This window comes from Hippocampus zosterae, chromosome 10, assembly GCF_025434085.1.
Source record: "Hippocampus zosterae strain Florida chromosome 10, ASM2543408v3, whole genome shotgun sequence".
NCBI classification, from domain to species: Eukaryota; Metazoa; Chordata; class Actinopteri; order Syngnathiformes; family Syngnathidae; genus Hippocampus; species Hippocampus zosterae.
The window spans coordinates 4,149,147-4,171,072 of record NC_067460.1 but is presented as its reverse complement, the minus strand read 5'-3'; the positions used below and the strand labels follow the sequence as shown (position 1 = coordinate 4,171,072).

At 41.9% G+C, this 21,926-nt stretch overlaps 1 protein-coding gene across 1 annotated transcript; it reads left to right on the top strand.

Moving 5' to 3' along the window:
- The first annotated feature begins 1,783 nt into the window (after nt 1-1,783).
- On the top strand, nt 1,784-21,926 carry cuedc1b (CUE domain containing 1b). The gene is made up of 11 exons (XM_052079011.1): nt 1,784-1,966; nt 6,559-7,079; nt 7,248-7,375; nt 11,400-11,526; nt 13,116-13,377; nt 15,956-16,021; nt 16,199-16,276; nt 16,353-16,446; nt 18,244-18,302; nt 20,022-20,091; nt 21,028-21,926. Coding segments are annotated over exons 2-11 (1,185 nt in total). The 5' UTR covers nt 1,784-1,966; nt 6,559-6,779; the 3' UTR covers nt 21,029-21,926.

Genomic DNA, 21,926 nt, shown 5'->3' with positions numbered 1-21,926 from the left:
TAGAAACATAAAACAGCCCTTACAGTTCCAGAACATCTTGGGGACGGACAGATGAGACAAAAGATCGACTTGTAGCAGAACGATAGAAAGAAAAGGATGGAGAAGGGAAGGAACTGCTCAAGATCCAAATCATACCACCTCATCAGTGAAGCATGGTGGTGGTGTTGTCGTGGCGTTGGCATGTGACTGCTCGTTGAACTCGATCTCTTTAACAATGATTTGGCTTGATGACAAAAGCAGTAGAGTTAAATCTGAAGTGTTTGCCACTCATATTTAGCCAAATGCTTCAAAATTAATGGGGCGACACTTCACAATGTAGATTGACAATGACCCGAAGCTTGCTGCAAAAGAAACACAGTTTTTAAAGGGGATGTCGACCCCCAAATTTTCTTGACAATAAGTTAATTACAGGCCAACTAGTCTAAATACGGCATTCTGATTAATATTGTTTGTGGCATATGAATTAAGCAACAGTAAGCCTTTTATTGTATTTTTTTTTGGGCTGTTCCTTTAACTGTAGAACTGGTCTGATTGCAGGATAACAAATATTGATTTTTAAATGTTTTAGTCAGGTGTTAAAGGTAAAATTTGTAGACTTCAGAGGCATTTTATTCTGAAATTACGAAGGGGAGTGGGGGCGAGTGTGGCCTGGAACTGGTTTGGTTGTCGGATAACGAAAATTGACTTTTAATGTTTAAAACAAATCTGTAGTTAAGGTCAGATTTGCAGATTTCAGAATGCTTTTAAAACACAACATCAAACCTCAGTGAAAGTATTTTGGCTGGATACCTGGGGTGGCCCACGGTGCCCTTGAACTGGTTGAGGGACAAAGAAAATTACATTTTTAATTATTCTTTTAAAGGTAAAAATTGCAGATGTCAGAGGACTTTAGTTTTAAAATGCTGAGTCAGATCTTAATATTAGTACGTTGGTTGGATACCTGGGGTGGCCTACTGGGCCCTAGAACTGGTCTGGCAGCGGGATAACAAAACATTACTTTTAAGGTTTTTACTTTTATCAGATATATTTGCAGTCACTGATGCAAAGTTAACATTGACTTCTCTTTCTATCAATTTCAGAACGTTTCTTGGTGCAATCCTGATACAGTTCGTTTTCTCTGGAGGTGTACTGGTTTCGTGGCCCCAATGGAGTTATATAATCACATTATTTTAAATCCAAACCATTTATCGGTATATGAATGTATTCGTCAATCAGCTCTTATTTAGTAGTTGGCAGCGGGCGGCGGATTACCGTAATGCCCGGTATAAACAATCGCGGTGAGAGCTAGTTTGACTTAGGCTTTCTGTGTTGAGGCTGGCCTGGCCGCGGTATTGAGCTTTACACGATTAAATGTTCTTTTAAAAGCTTTTCAAAACAGAACTAAAGACAATGGGGAAAAACAAGAGCAGTAATAAATGTACGACGGGGACACATTAATTTGAAAAGTTAATATTTAACAGTGAACTGGAATATTTTTTCCGACATAGTGCAGGTTCTTCTGGCACATTTAGAAATGCAATGTCGGGACTTTTCATCCTTTTTTCACTTCATATATAATGGACGAAAATTAGACGATATGTTGCACTTGTAATCTCGCTTTGTTTTAAATGAATTTACCATCAGAAGGCAACGACAATTCCGCAAAAAATACGAACGAAACGAGTCATATTTATGTAATGCAAATCGTGTCTAAATAGATGTGCAGCGCAAACAATCCATTGAAAATTGGCACTGAACTTTCTCCAGTGTGTAGAGTTTACATTGTGTGCACCGAGTTAAATGGACACATCCGGTTGCTAGCTGAGGTGTAGCTTATTGCTCAGAGTGTGGAGGAGAGACTGGATATTTGTGTTTCCCATTACGGTAAAGTGATACGGCCCACCGTCCCATTACAACAGCTGGCCCTTCTGTTGACACACCGCTACACTGTGGATACTTTCTTTTCTGCTCAAGACGCAACCAATCTGTGAGTAACGGTAGCCTAACCGCATTATGTCCAACCTGAAATACTTGTTTCGCTTTAGGTTAGGTCTTTGATGCATTATATCAGATGTGTACTGTGGTGCCAAATACCGAATTTATTCTCTTTGTCTAAAAGGACCAGGGCAAAAATGCAAAAATCGAAATTCCTGAGTGGCCAGACAGTCGTATTGCAGATGTCCTAGATCTGTGACAAATGTAAGCTTAGTCAATTTGGATTGGGTGCTTCTGGAAGTTAGTCGGGCCTTGTGGATGACAATTATCTGTGGGACCTTTTAAAGTGAGTGCTATGAACTAGCTAATTCGCCTTCGGGTTAATAGAGTTCCAATCGAAATCAGATATGTTCTCCAAACTTTAACTTTAAAACCACGGCGTGACCATTACTGGTATTTATATCGATTTTCAAGGGTAACGTGTTTGCCAAAAGATGAGACGTTACCGTTAGCCTGTTAGCAGTGAGTTGCAACAATGAGCAACAATCACAGCAGCAAAGTGTTGTATATAACGCCAGAGTCATCCTTGTTCTGCAGACATGTTTTTGACGAGGGCAACTGATATTATAGATCAGGGGTCCCCCACCTTTTTTGCCACACGGACCGGTTTATGTCAGACAATATTTTCAGGGACCGGCATTTAAAATGTGGCGGAATAATACAACAAAATAATATGGTATGAGCTGCATGAAAACTGTGGTGTTTCGAAATGTAATAATAAACACATGGAGTGTCTAATCTGGCCGCAACACTGATTGCTATGGTAATGTTTAATGCCTTCTAAATACGATACAACGCAAATTAAAAGTGCACGAAAATGACGACTCACCACAGTCCCGAGCTCGATTTTCTGCAACTAGACGGTACCATCTCGGGGTAATAAGAGACAATGACACCTCAAGTGTGTGGTTTATGTCTAGTCTACTTCGTAATTTTGTTTTAGTCGCCGTTGCTGCGGAAACCCCCCACCTCACACAGGTAGAATGTCAGAAATGGCAACAGTGCTATTGTGGCAATCTCAGATTATTCAGACATAATTTTAATCCAGTTGTCTCGAACGTACTTTTAAGGCCAACGTCATTTGCGATCTCCAGCAGTTTTTTAAAACTCAGTTTGCGCGACCTCCAACGTTTTGTTTTTAGCGTAATCGGTCACGTGACGGAGAAGTGGTTTGACGTGAGTCAAGCGTGACACAGACGGATGTAACAATAAGATATCCTTTATTCGTCCCACACTGGGGAAATTTACAGCCTCCAGCAGCAAGAATGTATGTAGAAAGAAGAAAGAGAAAAAAACAACAAACATCTTTCAATTAAATGCAATATGAACACAAAATGGATAAATCGCAGTACTATTTACAATTTTCCTTCACATCATTTAATTATTATTATTATTATGATTGTTATTTTTTTATTCATCAGCCTGACAGCAGTCGGTAGGAACGAGCGTCGGTATCTCTCCTTCTTGCAGCGCGGTTGTAACAGTCTCTGGCTGAAGGAGCTACCAAGTGCTGTCAGGGCGGGCTGGAGGGGGTGGGAGGGACTGGCCATCATAGCTTTTAGCTTAGTTAGCATCCTTCTGTTGCCCACCTCCTCCAGAGTGTCAAGGGAGCAACCCAGGACAGAACTGGCCTTCCTGACCAGTCGCCCCAGTCTCTTTCTGTCCCGGGCTGAGATGCTGCCTGACCAGCAGACAATGCCATAATGGATGGCCGAGGCCACCACCGAGTTATAGGATGTCTTAAGGAGTGACCCCTGAACCCCAAAAGACCTCAGTTTCCTGAGTAGGGAGAATCCGGTAATTTTTCTAAATAAAACATCTTTCGTATTCCGAAATAAATAAAACGGAATTAAGGCAAGTTCTTTCTGTGCGGCCCGGTACCAAATGCCCTGCGGACCGGTCCGCGGACCGGCAGTTGGGGGCCCCTGTTATAGAGGTGAGATGTTGAAGGCTCACATAGGTTTCAAGTTAGGTGTATCGTTATTGTTTTGTGTTTTTGGGGTGTGTTTTCATTGCCCCTCCCCCTCCTTTATTGTCAATATAACTTATTGTGAACTTAAGTGGAAATAAAGTTAAAAAGTGACTACTTTCTTGTTCAGACAGAGTTGTTTCACAGCCGACGACTTTGGAGTGTGTGGTTGATGAAATTTGGCCCAACTTTTAAAGATGTTTTTAATAAACCTTTGAACAGTCCCCATTTTACCCTGATGTAGTATTGTTGTGGGTGTTGCGTCTCCTTCCAAGTTGTCTTCACAAGTTATGTATGAATGTCAAAATTGTCGTCATGAAAGCCAGGGGTGTCAAACTAATTTTTGTCGCGGGCCACTTTGGAGTTGCGTCTTCCCTCGCAGGGCCGTGATGACAAAAACCGAATTAACGTTTCATCATCACATCACATTATTACTTTTACACAAACAAAAAAAAAGATTGCTTACTAGTTTTGAAAACAGTCAGCTATTTGTTTTTTGTTCAATTATTGTTGTTCAAGTGAGTGTAAACAGGGTTGCAAAATTATTACAAAATCGCAACATTATTTATTACACATAACAATTTGACATTTCGGTACAGATTTTAGCAAGCATCATGGAAGTTGTCACCCACGATTTGTTTAAGCGATCTACATAAAATGACATGGTGGGCCAAATCTGGCTTCAGCCTTGAGTTTGACACCATGAACTAGACCAGCGGTCCCCAACCTTTTTTTGCCCCGCGGACCGGTTTCATGTCAGACAATATTTTCAGGGCCTTTAAGGCCGGATAGATACACCAATATGATATGACCTGCATGAAAAGTGTGGTATTTTCGAAACAATAATAAACACGAATCATGACACAAGGAACATCTTATCTGGCCGCAGCGTTCTCTGGTCGCTATGGTAACGTTCAAACATGCCTTCAAAATAAGATGCGCCGCAAATAAAAACTGCATGAAAAACACGACTAACCATTGCCGCTTATTATGCAAAGTAGGCGTGGTGTGTGTGAATCTCCTGTTGAGATAAAGCCGTATTCGAAATAGGACTCCTGATACTGTCTGTTAAATGTGGCCTTTCTTGAAAGTCGTAGGCTCCTCTTCTGTCTGCTGGCTGGGCCTTTTTCCCTTCCCGAAAACAACTTTTCAAAGATGTTTGTTTTTTTAAATTCATTTTTCTAGCTCCTGGGTTTCATTTCCTATCATGTGACTGAGAAGTGTGCATTCACCTGCGTCAAGAGTCACTTACTGTAGACTGATATAACAGAGGATCCGGTAATTTTTCAAAATAAATCATCTCTCAGATTCCGAAATCAATAGAACGGAAGGAATGTAAGTTATTTATTCTTCCTGTGCGGCCCGGCACCAAATGATCCACGTACCGTAGCCCAGCGGTTGGGGACCCCTGACCGAGACCATCAGCGGTGGCTGTGTATCGTTCACCTTCGTTCCATTCATCGGCGCGCCAACAACATTGAAATGTCACTATTGCTGTATTCCACCGCGTGTAATTCTGCGGTTCTTGTCTTATTTGACAGTAAAGATCGTTATTTTCCAGCCCCTGAGACGATGTAATTTTTAGTGCTACAGTCATGTGACGGCACGTCGTCCAATCCGACTATTGGTTTATTTATGTAAATTAGGTACGCAACAATCATGGCAGCCTCAGTAGTCGTGGTGACGTCTGTCCTGTTTTTACGTTGCTCTGTATAATTTACCAAGGATGAGGTGATGGCGAATCAGTGAAGGCTTTTTCATTTCTACGCTGAGAGAAATGTTGTCACTGTACCAATGAATGGTTGACCTGTTTGGATCAGACCAAAACATTGCTTGCCAAGTACCAATGGACTACTTGTTGAGGCAGTGACCATGAAATTCAAACTTTAGGGTTTCATAACACATTTTATGGGTAGTTTCTTGACTCTAAAACAATCATAGCTGTTGGAAAAAAAAACGTCAGGTAGCGTACAGCCAGAATGAGGTTGTAGCTGCAGTGAATATTGCTGAGCAAGGAGATTATTCACCATTTTCACCCCAGATTTAAAGGTAAATTCTCAGGTGAAACATGTCACCAGTACCAGGTCACCAAATCTTCCTGCTGGCTGTGTAATTTGCAACAACTGAAACGTGACCAAATGAAGACAAGATTCAAGGATCGCTGATGTTAACCAAATAAAGAAATGTCAGGTTACTACCCAGCTATTTTATATCTAAATGTGAATTAATTTTTCCGCAATAAAATTTGACTTTATCCACACTAAATGAAGTTGGGATATAAGTATACAATAGAAGCGGATGCTGCAAGCTGTAAATTTTTAGATTACCGATAAATGTTTTTAATTTTGCTTAACCTGCTTGAATAGTAGGGGTATCTCTTCCCGTCCTTATCCACTTTTAAAAATAGTGTTCTTTACAATTAAAAACGTTTTCAGTGCAACTAGGCTAAAGAATGATGCTGTTAGAAAGAACATCTTGTTACATACATACTGAAGGTCGGGACTGCACAGCAATTGAGCTCCGGTATCGCACAGCTGTCAAAGGAACTACACGATTTCTAAGCAAAATAAAATAGCCAAGGTAACATAATATCCTTTTTTCCCCCTCTATCGTAGGTCTTAAAACCTAAAAGAGGCTTGACATGCACTCCTCACACCCCATGACAGCGCCATGCCAAAGGCAACTGAATCCAACTGTTGAGGATCACTCATGACCCAGAACTGACTACTATGTTTATGATAGAATGAGTAGCTGATAAATCAAGAGGGAACCGAGGAACACCTAAAGATCACACGCCTAACGGCCATCCTAGCATTAGGTTGTCGAGAACCTGACGATGACCAGCCTGTTCCGACGAAGCAGTAGTAATGGAGGATCTAGAAGCAGTGGCGGTAGTGATGGACAGGGCGAGCTTAACAACAGCAGACCCAACCGCCAGGTACGCCGCCTAGAGTTCAACCAGGCCATGGAGGACTTCAAGATCATGTTCCCGACAATGGACTATGAAGTCATTGAGTGTGTGCTACGCTCCAATAACGGAGCTGTGGATGCCACCATTGACCAGCTTCTCCAGATGAGCATTGATGGACAGGCTTCAGATGATAGCACAGACTCTGATGACAGTATCCCGCCAGAGGTCAGTGGAAAGTGTCTAAGCTCATCAATGCATATTAGTATTGATAGTATTTTACTAAATTGCCATCCCTTCTGGAGTGGATATAGACCATAATAATGACATGAAGAGATTGAATTGAAGCATACTGTACGTGTGTGATATATATTATTTTCCTTCCTTCCTCTCTAGATTCTGGAGAGAACACTTGAACCAGACAGTTCAGATGAGGAACCACCTCCAATCTACTCACCACCTACATATGACATGCACATTTTTGACAGAAAATACCCAGAAGCCCCTTCGACACCCCCACTAAGGTAAGGCGGGAGTTCTTGGTTCAAAGGTTTCGACTTGCATCTGGTGACCATATTCAATTTCAATTTGTCACATTTACCGTATTTTCACGACTATTCGGCGCACCGTACCAATGGCCGCAGTCTCATTAATGGGTGACATTTCTGTATTTTACACATATACAGGACGCACCACACGAATAGGCGCAGTTTTAAAGTGGTAAAACATACGCTTAAACATACGGCATGCATGCATGCTAACACGTTCGCTAACACGTTAGCTTGAAGCACACACTGAAGCTCGAAGCTAAAACACGTTTTTAAAAAGGCAACGAAAGCAGAACTGAGTTCGGGTGCATTTTATTTACAAGCTACTCACTTTTTTTGCTCAAGCATCACTCAGAAAGCCATCAAAGTCGTCATCTTCTGTGTCCGAATTAAACAATTGTGCAAGTATCGGTAATCCATTCAAACCGCCGGGTTCCCCCTCGTTGTCAGAGTCACTCTCGTCGTCATGTGGCTCCACGGAAATGATGCCGGCTTTGCCAAAAGCTCGAACAACTGTACTAGGAGCAACGTTCGTCCAAGCAGCTACAATCCATTCACAGATCTTGGCGTAACTAGCCCGGCGCTGCCTCCCACTCTTCGTGAAGCTGTGTTCGCCATCGATCATCCATTTTTCCAATGCCGCTCGCAACTTCACCTTGAACGCCCGGTTGATGCCGATGTCCAGCGGTTGGAGTTCTTTCGTCAAGCCTCCGGGAATGACGGCAAGCTCGGAGTTCATTTGCTTGACTTTGTCTTTCACCGCTGGTGTGAGATGGGCACGCATGGAGTCGCAAATCAAGAGTGACGGCGAGGCATGGAAAAAGCCATCCGGTCTCTTAACATACACCTACACATACACTTAGCCACTCTCTCATTTTCTCCTCGTCCATCCAGCCCTTTTGGTTTGCTTTCACGATGACGCCGGCTGGAAACTTTTCTTTCGGCAGCGTCTTTCGCTTGAAAATCACCATAGGTGGCAGTTTCTGTCCGTTAGCATGACAAGCAAGAACGACAGTGAAAGCTGACTTCTCGTGCCCCGTTGTGCGTATCGCAACCGTGCTGGTCCCCTTCTTCTCCACAGTGTGGTTCACCGGGATGTCGAAAGTCAGCGGGACCTCGTCCATGTTGGTAATGTGGTTAGGCTGGATGCGTTTGTCGACAATCTTTTTACTGCAGTAGGTGCGGAAAACGGCCAGCTTTTCTTTGTAGTCCGCTGGAAGTTGCTGAGCCACGGTCGTCTTCACTCTCATAGATAGATGGCGCCGTTTCATAAAGCGAAAGCACCAAGACGGACCTCCTTGAAAATGTTCAATTTTCAATTCTTCGGCTAACGTTTTCGCCCTTAGTCGAATGGTGACCGTGGAGACGCTTCTGCCGGCTGCTCTTTGATCAAGAATCCACCGCTCCAGTTGGTCTTCCAACTCTGGCCACCTCGCCTTATTTCCACGGAAACAGCGCTTGGTCTTTTTGACTTGGCGAAGCTCGTTCTCCTGCTTCCTCCATTTGCGAACCATGGATTCGTTGATATTAAATTCTCTGGCGGCTGCTCGATTCCCGTGTTTCACTGCATAACCGATGGCTTGGAGCTTGAATTGCGCTTCGTAGGCGTGTCTCTTTGTGGAACTCATTTTCGGGGGTTCTTGAAAACCAAAACCGAAGTTGTTTTGCAATAATGCACACACTCACATTTTATACATGTGCTGGTACCTGCTAGAGGCGTGCCTTACACGCCCACCCTTCACTCATTGCCGGACCCACCCCCTGCGTGCCTGTCCTCCCTCACGTCCACCTCTCTTCATATATGTAAATTATGGAGAGAGAGATATGTAAATATAAGTGCGCGGACGCACTTCACTGATTGGCCGACCGATTCCCCGCACTTCACTGATTGGCCGACCTCACTTCCGCCTTTTCTCTATATAAACAGCATGTCGGGTCTCAGCCAGATTTTGGAACTCGGCTCATAGAAAAGACGCATCGCATTATAAGGCGTACTGTCCATTTTGGAGAAAATTTTAGACTTTTAATAGCGCCTTATAGTCGTGAAAATATGGTAATTTCAAAATTTTGCCAGATTTCCCGTCTGACTGGAATATTTGAGTGAATTCGGGTTTGTGTGCGATGGGTTGATTTTGCCGAGTGGCTACACACAAATCACTGTATTTTCAAAGCTGCTGTACCTGCGACCCATCCATCCATCCATCTATCCATTCTCTCGCTCTCTTCATGTGTGGGGTCTCAAATGTTTTGGAAGTCTACTGTCAATTTTAAAATATTGCCATGTGGACCAGGCTTTTACTGGTCCGTTAGAGAGAGGCACACACTGGGAAATGATCAAATTTAGCTTATTTGGTCTGGTTATCTTTGCTTTCTATTTCCTCCTAATATCTTTGTTGAGGCATCTATTGGGGTTGACGACTAATTGGATTTAAAATTGTGATATAGATTTTGGCTTCTCTCGCTCTTTAAAAGTTATAATCAAAGAAAAGTGAAATAACGGTGCGGTGTGTTGACAAGTTCCAGACGTTGTGAAAGTATAATACAATACATCTTTATTCATATTGCGCTTTGACAACAGTTGCAGCTGTAACAAAATTTCGAGAGACGGACGAGTCTTGGTAGGTTTGCAATTGTCTCATACTCTTTCCATTTCAATGTGATTGCTTGAACAGGGCTCCGGGAGATGTTTGAAAACATTTTGTATCCTAATTGTGCTTTAAATTCTCTAACTTTATTCCGGATGTGCCTAGAGTGTTCCTTGGTCTTTGCGATGCTGTTTACTCTCCATTATTCTTTTAATAGACCTCTGGGCCCATCACCAAGCAGGTGCATTTATTTATACTGAGAGTAGATTACACGTAGATGGACTCTGTTTATCATCGTCAACATTTAGGTCCATATTGGATCATTCTGGAATCATCAGGGAAGTACTTGAGAGAGCTGACTCCACTGACGAACTAAACTAAACTGAGAACTAAACTGAGGCTCAGAGGGGATCGAGCCTTTTCTGTTGCTGGTCCCTCTCTCTCGAATGACCTCCCACTAAACATTCGGCAAGCCTCCTCGCTGCCCATCTTCAAAACCCTCCTCAAAACTCACTTGTATTCTTTGGCATTCGACTCAGCATGACTTAGATTTGTTCTTGATTTTACTGTTTGGTGCTTTCTACCGCCTTTATTACCGATTTGTCTTGCTGTTTATTGTGCATGTTAAATTGCTCCATGTACAGCACTTTGTATGCAGCAATGGCTGTTTGAAAGTGCTCTATAAATACTGTTGACTTGACTTGACGGGAAAAGGGGCCGAAAAAGAATCCACGACCGACTTTTCAGTTTTTTATTTCCTCAAAAAGTTAAAAATATATATGGTGTTGTTGATTCCCCACGCACTAAATTCCAATTTTATATTTTGAAGCCTGAAATGTGGCAAAAGGTCAGAAAGTTCATACTTTTGCAAGCCACTGTACACACCAGAAGGAGCAACATATTGTCCATTCAGTTGAAGCATGAAATCATTCATTCATCTTCCTAACTGCTTTATCCTCACTAGAGTCGACAAAAAATTGAAATTTTCAGAATCCGTATGATTTGTGCGATACGGCCATATACGTCAGATTCACCACAAAATTCGTATGAACTATGGCTAAACCGTATGAGTTGACAGGTATGAAAATGTTTCATTCTTTACATTGTATTGAATTCTGTTTTGAATTTGTTTTTATAAGGTGCAATACAGTAAAGTGCTATTCATCATTTTTTTTTTTTTTTTTTAAATATTATTTTTTGGTGGGGCTGGGGTGGGTTTTGGAACAAATGAATTCCATTGCCACTCATTTCAATGGGGAAAGGTAATTTTAGAAACAAGGTCATGGAGCAAATTAAACTCCTAAATCAGGATACCGCTGTATTAATGACTGATAGGAAATTATGTTTTGTACAAAAATATTCCAAATGTTGTTGTTAAGAATCTCTCTATCTTGCCATGGTATTTCCCTTCATAGATTTGAAGACCAGCCACTTTCAGATCACAAGAAGGTGAAAAGCTTCCGGAACTGGAACCCTCCATTGCTTGGAAATCTCCCAGATGATTTCCTGAGAATCCTTCCTCAACAATTACAATGTGTAAAGGTAAGTGAAACAAAGCCCACAACATTTGATACAGATTTCTTGTAGAACATGTACAGCTAACTATGATCTCTTGAAGAATCTCTCTCTTGAGCGGAGGGAAATTTTAAGCCAACAAAGCGGACGTCTTCATACGTCTGTGTGGCTTTGAGAGTATGAAAATAAGAAGGGTGTGGTTAAGAATTGCAAATGGCCACGTTAGTTTTGGCTATTCTGATCTCCACCAGTCTTGAACGCCACTGGTAGTGAGGAATGAGGGCAGCAGTTCCAAGTCAAACTCCATCTTCATTGGCAAAATGTTATGTCCAATAATGCACGCACAACAACCGTGAAAAACAACTTTATTCATCATACAATGGGCTGTGGGCGGCCCGGTGGTCCAGTGGTTAGCGCGTTGACCTCACAGTGCAGAGGTATTGGGTTCAATTCCGGCTCTGGCCTCCTTCTGTGGAATTTGTGTATTCTCCCCGGGCCTGCGTGGGTTTTCTCCGGGTACTCCGGTTTTCTCCCACATTCCATAAACATGCATGACAGGCTGACTGGACACTCCAAATTGTCCCTTGATCTGAGTGTGAGTGTGGGTGGTTGTCCGTCTCTGTGTGCCCTGTGATTGACTGGCAACCGGTTCAGGGTGTCCCATGCCTACTGCCCGAAGACGGCTGGGATAGGCTCCAGCACCCCCCACGACCTTTGTGAGCATAATCAGATCGGAAAATGGATGGACGGACAATGGGCTGTATGCACACAGCACTTTGGCGTTTAGTGTCAAAAGGCACACAATTTGTTTTTCTTTGTCTCCTAAACAACACATGTGCACAATGACCATGTGGCAAAATAAATTAAAAAAAAGTGGGACAGTATCATTGTGGTCTGTCGATTGGAGAGGTAAACACCAGCTTCCTTTATAGGACGCGACGGAGACAAAAAGGAGCAACAGGCTAAGATAACTTAGAGCAAGGAAAATGGCGTATCTTGTGGTGAGTGGGCTGAATTGTTTACAACTTGTTTAGTGCCCCTCCTCTTGTCTGCCCAAAGCAAAGCGCAGTGTAGTCACCCCCGCGTACAAACACACTTGAGACAAGCGTCGTGTTGAGATAGTTCACGGTCACCATGAGCGTTACATTCAGCGTTTCCCCCAGCTTGCTCCATGTGAAGTCAACTGTCGTTAAAACATGGTAACACCATGTGGCTAGCGGTGGCGCTGCAATTGCCGGTACTATCCAAAAGCTGTACAGTTTTAAATGCCTCCGTACCATTTATACCATGCACCCCTACCGCAATAATATTGTCCCAAATTGTTTTTATTTCACGACTTAGTGGCTGTGCATGACTTTTAAATGTACTTTCTTTGGCTGTGTGCTTGTTTAGCAAAGGATTGTGACATATTTAGTACGTTCTTGCCGCAGATTGGCTGTTGTCAACCCACCGCCGTCGGCAAAAGTTCACTTCACTTCACGTCCGCGGAATGGGCAAGGGAGCAAAATTTTTGCTTAGAATGCTTCAAATGCGCTGCGAGTCACGAAAACCTTTCACTGTTGAGCAAAAATGAACTTCAAAGCCCATTCATTGCTTATGACTTGTCTTTTCCACAGAGCACTCAGGCCGATATCTCCCAGCTTGGATCCACACCATCCTCATCTTCGGTCTCTTCGAGTCACTGGACAACCCGGTCATGTTCTCAATCTGGAGCTGCAGGCACAACTGGCCGTCCAAATCTGACGGCAGTCGCAACAGAGCAAGACAAGAAACTGAAGCAGTATCTGGAAGACGAGCGTATAGCCCTTTTTCTACAGAACGAGGAGTTCATGAGAGAACTGCAGCGAAACCGGGAGTTTCTTGTTGCCTTAGAGAGAGGTACGCTTTTCGGAGACACGCCACTCACATTTCAGCAAGCCTTTTCTTCTATTCTTCTGAAGTGACAGTCCTGTAGAAAAGTGTAACAGAGAATAATCCATCTAGTATTGCAGTATCTATTTACTGTCTTCTGAAAATAAGTTGACACACAGCAATTGGCAAGACAAGTGGGGGTTGGGCATCGGATACCGAGAATTGATTGGCGCTGGGACTAACATTCTGATTCTTTTTTAAAAAAATTTGCCTCCTAATTTTAATGCCAACGAAGGAGAACCAGGAGCATGTGTGGGTGTATTATTCCTGCCTAACCACAATGTGGAGAAAGTTGGTACCGGTCCAATGTAGGGCATGTTAAATGTTTATTTTAGTCTGTCGCAGGCCACACACACAAAAAAAAGGAATGCCGTTGTTTAGACATCACCGGTTTAAATCATGGAGATGTTTTTTCACCTGCCTCCGAAAATAATCAAAATTGATAGTAGTTTGGAATTGGAATCGAAACAAGGCGTCAAGCGATGCCCAACCTGAAACAGTGATACCGGTACATGTCTTTCACTCATTCAAGGCCACCTGTTCTGCTCACTATGTTTGTGTTTCAGCCTGGACCTTGTGGTTTTGTATATAATGATACACTTCTCTCATACTCAGTGTTCAACATCGTTGAGAACGTTTGGGGATCTGAGAAGAAATTTTACAAAAATTACAACTTTTCATTGTATAATTTACTATACTGTACAAGCAGTGTAACAACCATAAAGTATTGAGTTTGGTAGTCGCTAAATATTTTCTGTTGCATTGTTGAAGATAATGTATATTAAAATGGTTGCTGCATTGTGAGAGGAAAATACGAACTTATTTATCTCAGTTTTGTTTACTTTATAACATTTGTAAAACATAAATTATTTTACAAAGCAATAGTGAAAACTGAAGTAACGAAAAGTTTTATATTAAAAACTTACCTGCGGAAGGCTGGTAAGGTGGTGGTTCGCCGCCCTCCGGGCGGCTCATCAGCTAGTTCCTGCGGAAGGCTGGTAAGGTGGGCCTTCGGCCCACAAAAGTGTTGTTGCTTGGTTCAACTTTTTGTTCATCTTCATTGCTTATCGCGAAAATAAAGATGTTTAGCTCTACTAAATAACTAACAATTTTATTGCAATGCTTGTGGGTAGACAACATTTTTTCGCTAAGATGCCCGCGCGATCGTAGTGAGCCACTGCCTGAGCGGCGCAGTGGCGGCGCGCAGCGGCGCGGTGAAGTAGGTACGTTTTGAAAAGGGGCAGACGGAAGGACAGACCGCGTGCGGGACGACGCGCAATATATATATAGATGAAGGAATGGCAAAAATTGAATACATGATGACAACATTTTCCTTGGCTTGACACGCATGAATATTGATTCCCAACTAGGAACAAAAAGTATTAAAGTATTCACAAAACTACAGCTACACACAAAACATGGGTTTTAAGGAAGCTAATGACGGTCGTCAAGTTTAACCCCGTTATGTACCCTGTAACCTGATAAGCTGTCCACTGTAGTAACCGCTGTCCCTGAAACGTTTTAAAAAATGCAGTATTTCATGAAAGTGCTTTCACTTGGATAGTACTTTTCTACCTTCACGGTACAGATACTAAATGTCTAAGTCTCCTGATGATGATGCAACCATCGGGAGCAACTGGGTGTTGAGTATATTGCTCAAGGACATGTCAACCTCTTTCATGAACACTTTTGAGACAGTTATTCATGCCTTCGTCACATCCCGGCTCGATTATTGCAATGTCCTTTACTTTGGAGTCAGCCAATCCTCCATGAAGCGCCTCCAGCTGGTCCAGAATGCCTTTGCTTGCCTCTTGACTGACTACCAGTCAAGAGTCACTGACTCCTTATCTATTTTAGAGTTATTTTCAAGATCCCATTATTTGTTTTCAAATCTCTAAATGACCTCGCGCCACCTTACCTCTCTGAGCTCATCTGCCCCTACACACCTGCCCGGCACCTCAGGTCTGCGTACCAGACATTAATAATAATAATAATACATTTTATTTATAAGTGCCTTTCAAGACACCCAAGGACACTTTACAATAACAAAAAACACAAAACAATGTGGTTTGAGAATTAGAAGTACCAAGAACTGAACTGAGGCTCAGAGGGGATCGAGCCTTTTCCGTTGCTGGTCCCTCTCTCTGGAATGACCTCCCACTGAACATTCGGCAAGCCTGTCCATCTTTAAAACCCACCTCAAAACTCACTTGTATTCTTTGACATTTGACTCAGCATGACTCCGATTTGATCTTGGTGTTGTTGTTTGGTGCTTTCTACTGTCTTTGTTACTGATTTGTTGCTTTACGGTTGTATTTGTTAGTTGCTCCATGTACAGCACTTTGTGTGCAGCGATGGCTGTTTGAAAGTGCTCTATAAATACAGTTGAGGTGAGAGTTGAGTCAACGTGATCACTCAAGATGGAAGTAACTTGAGCTCCTGTTTGTGTCAGTCCGCCCACAACATGTTGTTTTGTGCAAGGACTCCTTCCTTTTAGGTTCATGATGATGTCAATGATGCAAACTAACATTTGCTCCTTTTTTAGATCGCTTGAAATACGAATCAAAGAGATCAAAGTGCAGTCATTCATCAAGCTCAGAGAATTGCACAGGTAGATATCATTCGCTCAATGGGCACCGTCAAGCTATCACATTATGCATTGAATAGAATGCTCGTGTCCAATGTGATTTGTTGATTAATTGGTTAATTGCCCTCGCACGATTCTATATCGATCTACAGTAGATACGGTAGGATTACAGTCAATGGTTCTGTTGTCATTGTGCCCTAGAATCTTTCTCTGCACCTTCACCGGAGGCTGTGTCAGAAGACGCGCTGTTTAGAGACAAACTCAAACATATGGGCAAATGTAAGTCTCCTATTTTAAACGCTACCTACATTTATTTTCGAATTCATGTTTAACCAAATGAATTGTCTGTTTTCAGCGACAAGAAAGAAGCTTTTTGAAATTGCCAGAACATTTTCAGAAAAGACAAAGAGAAGAAAGTCGAAAAGGAGAACACTTCTGAAACATCATTCGTATCCTTTAACACTTAATTTAATTAATATAGCATATGTGCATGTATAAACATGAACAAAATTGTTGGCAACCTTCTGTTAAAAAAAAAAAAAAAACAGCAACTTGAAATTGAGACTTGAATTTGTTATACAGCATTTTGACACGAGACAAAGATTCTGGGAGTATGTCCTTCTGCCAGATAAGACAAAACTGGAGCTGGACTTTTTGATAAGACACAGCATGTATATCAGGGAAGCCCAATACGTCGATCGCAATCGACCGTTGGCTCGCGCACTGTTCCCAAGTCAACCGCGAGGCATGTAGGGGTGGTGGGGGTGGGGTGGAGACCAATTGTTTTGTGTGTTATTAATGATATATTTTTGTGTTAGTGCACACTGCACATTTAGCATCCTATCAGTCTCTCTTTCACAAAAATTATTTAAAAAAAATAAAAATTTTAAATAGCAGGTCACCTTTAACCTACAGTGGCGCGTGACCTGCATCACCAGAAGTTGTTAGCGGTCAGCCGGCTGCAATTGCTGGAATTGCAGCAGTTGCGCTATATCTTTTATTGTTATTATTATTCTCATTCAGAGTTTGTTTCATGTACAATTCACCGAGACCACGGACAAAGAATGGGAATCTAGAGGGTAGAGAGAAGCATTTTAAAACAGTACACATGAGCTCCGATAGCTAACACACTGCAAAAGTGTGTCTCATATCCTCCGCGTCAGGTCTCGACAAAGGTATGTCGCGTTTCCTTTTCACGAACTCTTGTGTCAACTTTTTTTTCTGTTTTGTTCATCTTCGGGGCCGTTATGGCTGTTCATCAAGGCATGCGTGTGCGGTCGATCGCGGGAGGTCGGTTGATCAAAAAGTAGATCTTTGGTCAAAAAAGCTTGGGCACCCCTGATGTATACAGATGCAAAAATTAAGCTTCAAAAGAAATGTCAAGTTTATTAATGAAGCCCTTAGGCACAAAAGCCTCAAAGGGCTTCACAGGCCTATAGTTCACGTTAATCAACAACATACCCTGGTCCAGGGACTTTAGAAGCGATCAGATGGACTGATCCCCCCTGCCGCCCTTCCAGTTTCGAGCGGAATACCTTTATCAGATTATACGGTATGATGCTATCCAATCTTAGGTAGAAACCGCTTGAAAAAAGAATTAAATGAAGTGCCAACGATAGATGTCTCCGGGAACTGGTTCTCCTTAAGACCTGTCCTGCCTGGTCAATCAAAGAATACTAACTGAACCAAATTCCAGATACAGTATTTGGGGGTAACCAGACCAACAAATAAGTCTTATTTTGAGACTTAAACATTCCAAAAAAGGCAGCTACTCTAATTTCTGCGGTTAAGCCATTCCAGAGTATTGGAGCCCGATTAGAGAGTGCACTAGAACCTGCTGACTTTTTTTTTTGGCTCAGAGTTCTCAGCTCGCAGTTCTCAAAGCTCAGAGCCCAAGTACAATGTTTTTTTCCCCCTGAAAGTAATTCCTCTTCAGTACAAAAATGTCATGTCTTATTTTCCTTCAGTCATATTACTTTGTGAATTTCTGGTTAATTCTGTGACAATAGTTGGTCTGACTTTGTTGCCCAACAGCAGGCTGCCAACAATTGTGTCTGTGTGTAGTAGACATTGAACTCGCAAAAAAGGCGACAGTGCATCAAGAAAATTCATTCATTCAGAATTTGGCATCCACAGCAATTCAATGTCTGTCAGTCCTTCCCAAATGTCTACGTACTAGACATTGTTGAAGCTCGTGCATAACAATGAACTGTTTTTATATAGTTTTCTTCATTCAATTTTACCAGATTGGGCACTGCTCATTCTACAGCCAATCTTCTTGACAATGTGGAAGGAAACCCCTTTGGTAAGAAAATGATCTAATGTTTTGCGAACCTTTTCATCTACATCGGTTATTGTATTCTCAGGGCATTTTATCAGTTGTTACAGGACTTTCTGTGTTGTCTCAGAAGACGTTGCACCTCTCATCAAAGCAGATTTTGTCAGTTTATGCGCAAGCGCCTGCTAGCACAGCGCTAGTCGGAGGAGATGGTGAAGGATTCAAGTATTTATCCTCTTAAAGGGGATGTCAACTCAAAAACCTTTGTCACATAGGTTTTATGCAGCCCTACTAGTCTAAACACTGCATTTTGATAAAGGTTGCATTTGTGTAAAATGATATCACTGTTGCTCAGGTAATAACCAATCACGTCTCAGCTTCAGAAAACAGGTGAGCCATGATTCGTCGTGACCTGATCAACTGATTTATTCTTTTCAGTTGCCAAAGTGGCAAAATGTCCACCTGAGATGGCCAGAAACGAGTGGATTCTGCTGCTTAACTCCTATTACGCAAATACATTCTTATTCAAAATGCCGTCTTTTGACGAGTGGAACGAATTAAGATCATGGATACTTCGTGGTTGACTTCCCTTTTAATAAACAAAAATGGCTTCACTCTTTTCGAAAGCAAATTGACAGTTTTTAACACTGGAGGGGAGAAGAGAGGCGTCTGACTGGAATCAGCCTCGTTTGTATTCCATTCAGTGGTCACGGAGGTACCTGAAGGCCACAAGTGGCTGTGTTGTGTTTGCAGGGTTTGAGAATTTTTCATTGGGTGCACCCCAATTTTCCATTGCATCACATTCAACACCACAGTTTTATAGGTTTGCTGCATTTTTTTTAAACAAGCTTTAACAGTCTGGAATTTGTCAGTCATTCTTAACCGTTTTATCTGCAGTTATTTCGACTCTATTTGATGGCCGCAGGTCACTCACCTAGGCCTGTCCCTTCACACTTTTTAGAACTATATATTCCGACAAAAAATATGATAAACAATTTTGTGTTCTTTTATGTTGCTGATGTTAAGATCGAACATCTTAAATAGTGTATGTCCTTTTTTTAAGAGCAAACAACTTTATGATCAAGAACACTGAATATTGGCATTGAAATTTTGAAAGTTTAAAAGTGGAACAGACTCGGCCTGTTCACAAAAATGGCACTTCAGCAAATAATCAACATTTGGTACAAAGATTTATAGAGTCGCGAATAACTTTCTCCTCCCCCTCTGATCTGCTGTTTGGTGCATAGGCACAAGCAACAGTCAGGACCCCACCTGGTAGCCTCCCCCGCCCGAAGGCTGAGGGAGGCTACCCGGTGTGCACCCCAATGTACAGACATTGAGCTTAGGGGGCAATGAGTATGCCGATATTTACTCTGCAGGGCAACTCCAGAGTGAAAGAGAGTCCACCCACTCTCGAGAGAACTGTTAGCACAGCCCAGGATATGTGTGGAGATAAGTCCTGTCCGTCTATGTCAAGTTGGAACTTCTCTGCCTCGTGTACCAGCTTGACCTCCTTCCCTGTAAGAGAACCCCTATGGCCACTTCCCTCCTTTTTTTTCCAGTTTCCCTTGATTCGTTCATCGTCAGCAAAATGGCCGTGAAGTTGGTCAATGAAAAGAGAACTCTTCTTCTTCAACTGATGTGTTATACTGTAGTTGTAAATCTATGAGCTTTGTCATACTAAGAACTCTTGACATTTTTCTTAATTGGAATTGTGCATTCTAATGTCACTTTCTCTGTGTGTAGAGGAAGAATGTCAATCGAGAAGAGCGGTCACTCAGGAAGAAAATGAGCAACGCAGTGAGCCAGATTCATGGTAAGCTCCTCGTCACTCCTCCAACTTGTCCTGCAAATGAGCTTGTTGCTTCATCTTTGGCTCTTGTTGTATAAAAACCTAAGCAGAGCATGTTGCATGATACATTTCTGCTACTTCCAACTAAAACACTCCATGTATTTAAGCAATAACGTTAGCTTGAGTTTAGCAATGTTCAGATGACAGGGTTCATGGGATTTCCAAAAAAAGGAAAATGAAAGTGATCATTTGTAAACACTTGGAGAGATGCAGAAAAAGTTTACCATTGATATTACCGACTCTGTTTAATAATTGTCGAACATTGTAAGAAATTAACACGAGTAGCGTTTTCCCAAAAGATGAACAATATTGAAGCTTAATGTCCGCATTTTTTCCCCCGATGTGTGTATCAAAATTGGAGGACATTCCTATAAGTCTGGACCCAAGAAGGGAGTGTCATGTTCAGAAAGTTTGACGATGAGGATCAGCCTTGAGATCCTCCGTTTCATCTCGGGAATATATAATAACAGTAATATCAATGTCACTAATGTCAATATCAAATCAAGAATCAATAACATACGTTATTTTTGTGAGTTATTAGTTTATTGAATATTGCTTGCTCTCTTAGACCGTAATGTAATGTCTTAATGTTAATTGCTCAATGGGCTTTATCCATCTATCTATCTATATATATCTATCTGTCTGTCTGTTTATTTATTTATAAAAGTGATGGTTATTATAATACAAGGATTCTGCCTGACACCAGTGAAAAAATAAAAAGCCCTTCTTTTTGGGGCATCAGTAAACAGCCACCAGAGGGCAGCAGTGAAGGTCGTGAGCAGACAAAATGATGCCACACTCTCAAGCACATGCTATACAGTGTGTGTGTGTGTGAGTGTGTGAGTGAGACGGACATACGCTTGTGTTGGTGTGCGATGTAATCGATGTTTTCTATTCCAGATCCTTCCATGCTCCACCATATCGTAGTGACAATGGCGCGGCACATTGGTTGTAGCGTCGAAGCTCTTCCTGTCCAACTCCATCCAGCCCCAACCAGGCAATGCAAAAGACGCCAATTGCTTCTTTCTAAGTCAAAGACCTGGATTCGCAGCAGATTTGGACTAACTGTCAGTCACAACATTATTTCTGTATTACAAAAATGTGTTGTTATACCGTTTTAATTGAAGAAGGAAATTTGTATTTACTTTTTTTTTTTTTAACCCGTCCTCAAAACCTCTCCTTCAGGGTTCACTGGCTACCGCATTGCAAGGGTGTTGCCTTTGTTACTTTCCCCTGTAGCGTAGCATATTTTGTTTGTGATTGAGCATCCTCAGGTTGGGCATTTTCAATCCAAGACATGGAAAGTGCCACTTTATATACATAATACACTACTAAATAATTCAAGTTTTTCCTATATTCGCTCTTTTTTTGTCACCATCTGAGGTGGTTGCAGAAATATATTTTTATGCATCCAAACATTGCAGCCATTAAAGCTGAAACTGCCCAGATGTCCACACTGAACCCTGGCAACAAGTTCATCACTTAAACATCATAAGGACCAAGGATGAGTAGGGTGCTTATGATTTCTCAATTTTTTTTTTGAATTTGTAACTGCAAAAAAGGCAGATCGTGAACCATGTTGAAATTTTCTGCCAATTTTTTGTGTGTGTGCGTGTGTCATTTTTATTTTTAAATCTTGTGACAGGGTTACACCTGCATACTCCTGTCATGAATCAGTTTTGACATTGTGATCACTGTTAATAGACGGATGTATTTGTGTTTTGGTTCCCATTTTTAGTCAGTTTACTGAACACCACAACACACACAAAGCAAAAAAAATCAATGTATATTAAGTTGTG